This window comes from Sorghum bicolor, chromosome 7, assembly GCF_000003195.3.
Source record: "Sorghum bicolor cultivar BTx623 chromosome 7, Sorghum_bicolor_NCBIv3, whole genome shotgun sequence".
Taxonomy (NCBI): Eukaryota; Viridiplantae; Streptophyta; class Magnoliopsida; order Poales; family Poaceae; genus Sorghum; species Sorghum bicolor.
The window spans coordinates 61,088,394-61,099,556 of record NC_012876.2 but is presented as its reverse complement, the minus strand read 5'-3'; the positions used below and the strand labels follow the sequence as shown (position 1 = coordinate 61,099,556).

At 42.0% G+C, this 11,163-nt stretch overlaps 1 protein-coding gene across 1 annotated transcript; it reads left to right on the top strand.

Moving 5' to 3' along the window:
- Positions 1-2,263, top strand: LOC8057847 (proteasome subunit alpha type-7-A). Its single transcript, XM_002445691.2, has 3 exons — positions 1-397; positions 500-914; positions 1,809-2,263. Exons 1-3 carry the CDS (start codon positions 225-227, stop codon positions 1,968-1,970), a joined length of 750 nt encoding a protein of 249 aa, XP_002445736.1. The 5' UTR covers positions 1-224; the 3' UTR covers positions 1,971-2,263.

Sequence of the window (11,163 nt, the reverse complement as noted above, 5' to 3'; positions counted from 1 at the left end):
AGTCCTGCTCGATGTTTGTTTGCCTCGTTTGCGTTCATCTTCTCCCCCAAGAAAATCGAAGGAACGCAGGCCCCTCTCGTTGGGCGCAACAAGGCAACGCAGGCCTCCCTTCTGATCTGACTTCATAAAAGTCGATGCACCCAATTGGACTCCCAGTTCAGATAGAAGCCCCTCGCCGGACGCTCGCTCTCGCCGGCGGCGACTAAATCAGGAGGCCAGGAAGGATGGCACGCTACGACCGCGCGATCACGGTGTTCTCCCCGGACGGCCACCTCTTCCAGGTCGAGTACGCCCTGGAGGCGGTCCGCAAGGGCAACGCCGCCGTCGGCGTCCGCGGCGTCGACACCGTCGTCCTCGGCGTCGAGAAGAAGTCCACACCCAAGCTCCAGGACTCCAGGTCGGTACCTACCCCCCCCTAACTCCCTCCTTCCCTCCAGATCTCTTGATCCCCCGCCGCCGCCGCCTCACCCCAAATCCACCTCCCCCCAAATCTCCGCAGGTCCGTGCGCAAGATCGCGAGCCTTGACACCCACATCGCGCTGGCGTGCGCGGGGCTCAAGGCCGACGCGCGCGTGCTCATCAACCGTGCCCGCGTCGAGTGCCAGAGCCACCGCCTCACCGTCGAGGACCCCGTCACCGTCGAGTACATCACGCGCTACATCGCCGGCCTGCAGCAGAAGTACACGCAGAGCGGAGGGGTGCGCCCCTTCGGCCTGTCCACGCTCATCGTCGGCTTCGACCCCTACACCCAGAAGCCCGCGCTGTACCAGACTGACCCCTCGGGCACCTTCTCCGCTTGGAAGGCCAACGCCACCGGCCGCAACTCCAACTCCATGCGTGAGTTTCTTGAGAAGAATTACAAGGAGACGTCTGGCAAGGAGACCATCAAGCTCGCTATCAAAGCACTCCTTGAGGTATATACCCAGCACTTAATTAGCCCTGGTGGATTATTCAGAGAAACAATAGTACTTGAAGAGTGTCAATTGAGAGTAATTAGCATAGGATGAGAAAGATCAACTACTTATAAAAGCGAGATAATTTGTTAGCTGTCACTTAATTGAACCAAATGATGTGCTGGTGCTGCACTTAGAACTAAGCTTACATTGGCCAACCCAATTTACCAGTGGACTGTTGAAAATCTGGACTGTGTGTGTGCTTTGCCAGCCAAGTGTTTCATGTGTCATGACTTATTGTTTATGAATATTGGTATCATCAACTATAGATCCCGGTTTAACTGACAGTTGAATCTGAGTTCCTTGAAATCTTTATAATCAGGTGGGTTAAAACTTAAAACAGTATAAGGGAATTTCACTAGGAAGTTTTAGATCTTGTTAATCTGAACTAATTACTAATCCGATCAGCTGCACTACACAACTGCCGGCTGCTGGCTGTCGCTGCAAACACTGCAGGAAACAACAGTACCTAGTGCTAGAAGTAACAGTGTTTGTATGCAGCATCATAGCTATGGCATATTGTAGTTCTACACCTGTTGTCTGGTTAGTGAAATCTGAACTGACTTGTTGCTTTTAATATGGTTTTCACCCATACGTCCATACCTTATAATTCATGAGAAAATTGTTAAAGGAATTTTTAAGTAAGCTCACTTTAGTTTTTGGTTTCCGCTTTCTATATTGGAAATTGTTCAATTGACCCAACGCATTCACCTTTGGGTCATGAAGAATTTGCCCCGCTAGCTGTCCACTTCTAGTTTGATTCCTTCTTATTCAATGAACCATTTTCTACTCAATTGTTTAGATTAAACATTCAACTGTATTTCACAGCACTGATTGACCACCCATAATCTCTAGGTTGTTGAGAGTGGCGGCAAGAACATAGAGATTGCAGTGATGACACACAAGGACGGCCTTCGCGAACTCGAAGAGGCTGAGATCGATGAGTATGTTGCGGAGATTGAAGCAGAGAAGGCCGCTGCCGAGGCTGCAAAGAAGGGTGCGCCAAGGGAGAACTGATTCAGCACAAGTTTAGATCGTGCCTCTTGTTCCACAGCATGTCTTATGATTCACTTCTTTTAGACGGATGCCCGGCTGTTCGGATACAGGGATATTTTATAAGAAAAGTTCAGATGAAGCCGCTTGGATGAAACTCATGCCATGTGATGCATGGTAGTACATCTACCATGGTGGTTTGTGGCTTGTGTGACTGTTGTCGCAGTGGTCTGTTGCCTGTTGGTCTGTCAGAATTATTATTATTTTCTGAAACCTGACAATGCTAGTCAGTTAAGAGACTTTTGTTGTTGCATATATTTGTTGATTCGCAAGCTTTCATGAAACTGAGCCTGGAAGTTGGCAGGGCCAGCCCAACCCATCGATCGCGTGCAGAGCACGGTGCTCATAGCTCAGGCCCGGTTGCGGTGCTCCGGCCTGGCCACTTGGCGCCCGGAGATTACGGTTGGGCCATTGAGATTTTGTGCGGGCCGGCATATCGTAGTACTAAGGAATGGCCCAGGAGCCAGGAAGCTGTCTTTTTTTTTCCCTTCGGGAAGAAAAACAGAAAGCATGATCCAGCGGATAGTTTGGACCCCGCGCCAGAGTTGTTGCCATTTTTGCCACCTGCTCACCAAGCGATGAGTATAATCCTAAAGAGATATACTCCCTGTTTTTTTTACCTTTAGATAGATAGACTTCTTGTTTGACCATTAATTTTATTCAAAAGTTATATAAATAGTAATTATTTTGTCATGAGTTATTTTTCACTAGAGATAGTTTAATAATAATTTATTTATTATTTATTATTTGTATAAAAGGACGAACGGTTAATCAAAAATTTTAAAAGTCAGAAACGACAATTTTAACGGGATGGAGCGAGCATAGAACATAGAATATAATCATAGAAAATGGGAGCATGGGAGAGATTGATTAATAGTGAAAAAAATGTAAATGACATGAGCTTAATCAAGGAGCAAGAAGATCCATCTGTTTCCATAGTATAGAACAACATCTAAAGCTATCCTAAGTCAATTTTTGTTATGTTTAACTATATATTTTCGCACTGCGTATTCATAGAAAATGGGAGAAGGAGAAGGAGCGCCAATGGGGAAGGAGGAGTGCCGGCGAGAGAGAAGGAGGAGAAGCGCCGGCGGGGGAGAAGGAGGAGCATCGCCGCTAGCACTGAACACCGGACAGTGAAAGAAACTCAACTGAGCCAGTCTAGCCTTGCTCTAGGCCTGGCTAACCCAAACAAAATGCTAAGTTTAAAGACCAACTAAACACACCCAACGACATAGGCAAAATGTTAATTAATAAAGGGATAAGAACTATCGGGCTCCGGCGGCCCAGACGTGGCAGAACTGGGTCCCACGACAACACGCCAAGCCAACAACCAATGGTGTCACTTGCCTGGGCCCGCACGACCGCCCCGGATCCATGGATCGGATAACACAAGCAAGGAGACAAAGGAACAGAAAGGGAAAGTGCAGCAGGTTTCGTACCACCAATCCCAGGCAGCTACTAATCCAAGCTCGTTTTGGCCTGTGATTAGGCGCATGGTAGTGACAACAAACACTGTCAGTGTCAGCCTCGCTCGCCTACAAACCGTCTGTGCATCAGGAGGACTGTTCCGTCGATCTCATCTTTCCTGCTGCTCAACAGATTCACAGATTACGTAATTGTACACATTAATCTACTACTGAGGTTATAGTACTAGTACTACGGCCTTGTTTAGTTCATCCAAAAACTAAAAACTTTTCAAGATTTCTCGTCACGTTAAATCTTACGGCGAGCACTAAATATAAACGGAAACAAAACTAATTCCACAGTTTATTTGTAAATCACGAGACGAATCTTTTAAACCTAGTTAATTCATGATTGGACAATGTTTATCAAATAAAAGCAAAAGTGATACATTGTCAAAATCCAAAAAAAAGTTAGATCTAAACAAGGCCTACATAAGAGTACAGCAGGAAAGAAAAATCTGGATTGTCAGAAACCCAAGCTGGGTCTTGTTTAGTTCCGAAAAGTGAAAAGTTTTTGGTACTGTAGCACTTTCTTGTGACTAATATTATCCGATCATGGACTAACTAGGATTAAAAGATTCGTCTCGTGATTTACAGCTAAACTGTGTAATTAATTTTTGTTTTCGTCTATATTTAATGTTTCATGCATGTGCCACAAGATTCGATGTGACGAGGAATCTTGAAAATTTTTTGGTTTTCAGGGTGAACTAAACAAGGCCCTGGGCGATCTGTCTGTCTTTCTTGTCCAATTTAGACACGTCAGGGATCAGATTCAGATCTATCTATCTATCATCATCTATGTGCAGATTGATGACACTCACTCACCAGCAAGTTGCTAATCTGACAGAACAGAAGGAAGCGAAGCGCAAGCCCCAGTAAAAAAAAAAAGAAAAAACAAAACGTCTCTTACCACACACAGGCACAGGATGCAGATGGATAGTCTGTGATGAGGATGAAAACGACGACGGCGGGCGAAAGCCAAGCCTTTACGGCGGCGGAGATAAGCTTGCGTGTCACTTTCCTATTTCCTCCCCTAGCTAATCTATCTATCCCTGCCGCCGTTTTACTCGCCGGGTCACTCCAGCCAGCCAGCCAACCAACCCGAGAGGATAAGGAGAAAGCGCGCGGCGAGATCGAGCAAGGTCAATAAAATAAAACTAAGGCCTTGTTTAGATGCGATTTTTTTATTTTGCTATTGTATCACTTTCGTTTGTTTGTGGCAAATATTGTCCAATCATATACTAACTAAGGTCTAAAGATTCGTCTCGCGATTTACAGTTACAGACAAACTGTGTAATTAGTTTTTGTTTTTATCTATATTTAATGCTTCATACATGTGCTGCAAGATTCGATGTGATGGAGAATCTTGAAAACTTTTTGGTTTTCAGGGGTGAACTAAACAAAGCCTAAGTTGCTTAGCTACTATAAGCCAAGTTATAAAAATAAATTATATAATCAGTGTCTCTTATTTGTCTTGAAAAGATATTTCTCCTTGTATATATGTTTTTTATAGGTGTTTGCATAGGAGCAAAGCTCTTATTTTCTCTTCTTTACATCAGTATTAGCTTGTGTGCTGTTAGTCGTGAGCGTCGATATCCTCCCAATCCGGTTATTCCAAATCGGATGAGGCCTTTTGCCGCCTGATGTGGGGATCTACCCGTCCGTCCATGCAGGCAAGTAGTGGTTGCCATCCTCGTAAAGTGCCCGTCTGTGTCGCCAATGGATTGGGATTCCGTACAAGATCAGACACCAGGCTTGTGTTTCGGTCCGGTGGATGCCCGATCTGTCTCAGCTACAGACAGATGGATAGATGCAAGAGAGATCCGGTGAACTTGGCAACAAAGACAGCGAACCTCTGGTGGGCTCCGGCGGAAAGGAAACTACCAAATGCTTGGTTAGAGAGACTAGCATATTTCTTTCGCAAAAAGATAATATAGCATATTTATAACTATAGCGGGTTAGTATCTAATCATAAATTAATTAGGTTTAAAAAAATCGTCTCACAAATTATTCTCTAACTATGTGTCTATATTTAATATTTCATACATGTGTCTAAATATTAGAGACTAAAGTTTACAAAAGGAAACCAAATAGAACCTACTACTTGTCACCAAACTTATTTGACGAAGATAGTAAGTCCTTGTTTAGTTCACGATTTTTTTTGTTTTTTCTACTGTAGTATTTTTTTATTTTATTTAACAATCAATATTCAATTATAGACTAATTAAGCTCAAAAGATTCGCCTCGTAAATTACATTCAAATTGTATAATTAGTTTTTATCTATATTTTATGCTCTATGCATGCATCTAAAAATTTAATATGATAGAAGTGAAAAGAAAATTTTTAGGAACTAAACACGGCCTAAGAAGGCCTTGTTTAGATCTATTTTTTTAGATTTTGATACTGTGATGGGGTAATCTTGAGAAGTTTTTAGATTTTGTTTGAACTAAACAAGGCCTAAGTGAGATCCGGTGAACAGCAGAGATTTTTCACTCACCCATCTTCGGATGTTCCTACTTGGCTACTGTACCGTACTTGTACACGATCATTTTTGCCGCATCATGACTGTACCAGAACCAGAGTATGGACGGAACTCCAGCAGCATGCTAGGTTGTGTCTGTGTTTCATCAGACCAGCTAGATCAGAGGCTGCTACTACCGATCGGTCTGCGATGACAAGAGAAAAATACTATTAAATAATTAATAGATTCAGTTGATAAACTCAAACGAATAAGAAGTTAGACCTCGAGAATGTCCTTGTCGCGTCGGAAACTGACGCACAGCAACCGCAACAGCTGCACGTATGGTCCAGCTCGCTCTGCCTCTGTTACCAACCTCATGGCGGCACTGCACTCCGCTGCTGCACTACACGGCCGCCACCCTGTCACTTTTGCACGCAATGAAGAAGGTCACCGTTGCTTCTTCTCATCAACCGCTAGCAGTACAGCTTTGTTATCATTAATTAATCATCACGAGATTTGGGGTGTGAACGACAGGCAATTGGGCAAGCAGTCCAGGCGAATTCATGACATGAATCTCGGCAGCACCTACCTAACCACTTGGCTGCAGTTTGTTTGTTTTCGTGTGACTAGTGAGGCTTCCGGAATCAGCTGGCAGTTGCGTACTACTGCTATGCAGCAGTGCACTTATCGAGCAGGCTCCATGTTTGCAATCGCTCGCCCTTACGACGTATCACCACCCACCACCACAGGTCACGCTGGGAAATTAGCGAAAATATTTAAGTTTAATTACTTTATCATTGAACAATATTTATCAAATAAAACGAAAATATTATAATATTAAAATCCAAAACAAAATTGAATCTAAACAAGACCTAACCATCTCTTGATCGAGTCTAATTTCACCACGTGCCGCATTAGCGACGACCGAGTGGTGACGGGTCGAATGTCGAGATGGTACGAGCAGAAAATGTGCCCAAGCCTGACTCCATAAGCAGGTATTGCATTGGCCCTTCTGTAGGCTGGGTTGCTCACTGTAGGGGGGATAATTCTTTTTTCATGAAAGTGTGTATTGGCACGTGCTTCGTTAAGTGGAAGTGAGAAGTTTTACAAACTCCAAGGAGGATCACTGTAGCCGTACACACCTTGGGGGAACACAAAACACAAATCACCAACTACTGGTGGGAAAGTTTTACAAACTCCAAGAAGGATCACTGTGAGCGGCCGTAGACACCTTGGGGGAACACAAAACACAAATCACCAACTAGTGGTAGGAAAGTAAGGTTGTATCCTCTATGCCTAAATAGGAGATCTCCCTACCATATTTTCCTGCATTCTCGTGTAGCCACGTCATTCGGGGGTCTTACATCTACAAATCACTACTTACTCCTATGTTATAGCCGAATAGCCCCTCCCGTCATTGCTGGTGGATCGTTGAAGGTCAACAGACTGGTATTCCTCGTCGAGCCCTGGCCCTTCGTCCACATGTGGCTTCTTAGCCTTCAAATTAAAGCCTAACGCATATGCGTGTGCATGCAAAATTACAAGGGTTTACACCTCCCCCACTAGCCATTACACATGCATCCTCATTTGAAAGGCCAACACCATTACGGATGCATCAATCGCCTATGGCGTACCTCCAATCTTCCTTATAAGATGAATCCCTCCTCCCACCTGTAAGTCTGCAATTACACAGCCAAACTGAATCCTTGACTCAGTCGCTCTGAGCGCTCGATTGCCCAACCACGCGCTCGCTCGACCACTCCATCCTGCTGGCTCCTGAACGGCATTGACAATCTTGGACTACGACATGCGCAGGATCTCCAAACCCTTCGTGTCCTCCGGCTCTTCCATAGGAAGTAGAAGGTGCTGCCATTGGTCAATGATGATCGCTGCATGTTCATTGGTGGTGACGCGCACGGTGTAGCCGCTACCGCCAGGAGGATCGCCACCATCGAGCTCCTCGCTGCGCTGCCACGTGGGCCCCTGGTAAGCACTGAGAGGCACCATCTCCTTGGCCAAAAGTCAGACATTTATGAATGCTCATACCACATTGAGTCTTTGTTGGCCCATATGAAGTACCCATGTCGTATTATCTATTCTCTTCTGCTTTCTCTTACTTTCCAATTATATGTTTATATGTTGACACCACATGCAGAATATGGTCAACAACGTGTCCAACCTTCCCACTACATTGTGCTACCTAGTAGAAATATAGTTTTGTAGTTACAATAAAAAATATTATTAGTATTCCTATCATGTTGATCTAAATGATGTATCTTTATGAATATGACTTATTCTTTTTTGGTTAGATTCTATTTAAATTATATTTTTCTTATATATAAATATTGATACTTCTATTTGAATCTAGAAGAACTATTTATATTTCCGCAGCAACATGCGGGGCATCATCTAGTTAACTAAATAACCAATGACGCGACAAACACGGGGAACAATTAAGGATGGTTTGGTTGGAGTAAGACTTCAACAATATTTTACAACGTATAGCTAGTATTTTTCTCTCTCACAACAAATCAACATAAACCGCAACATAAGCCAAATTTCAGCGAAGCGAATGGATGCTTGAATTCTATGCCCCATTTCCTTGAGCTTATCAGCCAAATCAGTTAGTCATTCAATAGTATTTTTCTAACCAATGATGCTATTCAACGGTATGCAGACATACAATTTGGGAGTAGGATATTGCCAATGATGCTATTCTGACCAATAAGTTTTTTTTATAACAGAGCTTTTAGTTATTTCAAAATTGGAAGGAAAAGAAACGTGCAAGATTAAAGCTATGTTGCACAAGGCTCTGCGTTTTGACTTTGTTTTACGTTATTTATTATCAAAATTTAATTAAATTCTAGAAAAAATATAATAACGTCTACAAATTTAAACAGATGCTATACCAAGACATATTCGACGGACAAATTAATAAAACTTATCTGGTATTGAAGATGTTGTTGATGCATTTCTTTTCATAAATTCAATGTCAGAAAAAATAATTTAGAACAAAGCCTAATAATTTGGAACGAAGATAAGGGCGTAGCTAACCGCCGGCAGCAAAAGGGCATCTGAAAGTAACATGACGAGGAGCAAACTGAAGGAGACACGAGGGAGAACGTGGAAGCTTCAGCTGCCTACCAAACTGTCCGGACAGAAAGAAAAAACTCATGGCAACGAGATTGATCTCTTTTAGTCCATTCGTGCTGGATCATATCATCACCGATCTCTCTCCAGCCATTCCAATCGTCTCATCTCGTGGACACTGTACCATGTTCTTTGGGGTCTCTGAAGACGAATCCATCCATCCGTGGAATTGAGAACAGTCAGCACGATTAATAAGCAAATACTCAATCCATCGAACTACAAGACGCTTGACTTTTTTTCAACACCAAATTTAACTACTTGTTTTATTTAAAAATTTATATAAAACATCACTTTTTTATATAGTCTTGATTATTAATAAAAGTTCTCAAAAATGACTTAAATTTGACTATATTTGTATAATTTTTTTGAATAAGACGAGTGCGAGTTAAAAAAAAGTAAAATATTTTATAATTCAAGATGAAGGGACAAGAGTGAGACCTTGTTTAGTTGAGGAGTGAAAATTTTTTAAGTGTCACATCAAAACATGTTTTGTAGGATATCGGAAGAGGTATTTGGATACCAATAAAATACTTGTCTTGAAACTGCGAGACAAATTTATGAAGCCTAATTAATCCATTATTAGCACATGTAGATTACTGTAGCACTTGAGGCTAGGTTTAAAAGATTCATCTCATAATTTTTAACAAAATTATGTAATTAATTTATTTTGTTATCTATATTTAATACTTCTTGTATGTGTCTAAATTTTTGATAAGATGAGTGAAAATTTTTTAGATGAAAAACTAAACGAGGCCTGAGGGAGAAAAAAAAATAGCAACTAGCCAAGAAACAAATGCCACACGAATCCTACTATGGTAATACTAATATTAAACAGGTGCTTTTATGATTACTGGGCTACACGGACAAGAACACTCAGCCCATCAATTTTTAATACTCCATGTTGTATTGCAGGGTACCATCCAGAGGCTTCAAGCTTTCACTGTCAGGCTCAGTGCCATGCGCCGCTGCAGACCATCCGTTCCGTTGCAGTCGCTAAACAACCAAGCAGCAGGCACCCACCCCCTGTTGGCGTTTGAGTAATCCCAGTAGCACGATGCCAGCAGCAGCATTCCACACTAGGCAATGCCTAAGCCTAATGTTATTATTGAAAAAATGGAAGGGACCAGTGGCTGGGCTAGTGAAAAGAAGGGGAAAGAAACAGCGGCTGGAGTTCGTCAGCAGCCGAAATCGGCAACCACCGCTGCATAAGCTAGAGGATTAGCTATGCGGTTTAGGCGTTTAGCCAATAACTTAGAGGTGAAAGTTGCTCGCCAATTTGGCAAGAACCGGGCAGGTTCAGTGTAGTGGAATCCGGGTGACCGAACGAAAGTGGAAACCACTGTCCAGAAATTCCGGGGCTCAGTAGCACACAGGAGAACATGAAGTGTTTCTCTCTTTTTCTTAATGCAAATAATTAAGCACTACTAGTTTAGATCATAAAGTTGACGATCGACATGGAACCATTGTCGTGTGCTCGTGCGTCTGATTTATGTCAGTTTTTTCTCCTTGGAGTAGCACCTTCAATTTATATACTTTTTTTTTAGAATTTTCAATTTATATACTTGTTTATTTATATTTACGATAAGTTAAATCTTTTTCATTTGGTTAAAAATATGTAAAGATATAGTATCTTAAATGAACAGAGAGATATTTTTTATAAAAGTTGTTTTTGATAATGGCATATATATATAGAATTTTAGATATTATTAATTCTCAAAGATATTTTGTTAGTGAGAGCAAATCTGGAAGGATATACTGTATGTTTTATATATTATGGCTGAAGCTAGACAAGTCTAGTTATATATATTGAAGCTATATATATAAAAATAATTTTAGATGTCACTAGAGTTCTATCTCGAAATGTAAGTTGCTCATCCCAGTAGCTCGTTGTCAAATGCAATTATAATCCACTAGCATATATCATAAATGAGATGTCAACAAGATACATCATCTACTAACATGCATTTAGTTATCATAATGAGATGCGCGGCGTAGCCTTCTAATTTCTGTAGCCAGAAGACAACGACGATCAAGATGAGAAGAAGAAGAAGACCTTGCAGGCTTTGGATTGGATCGCAG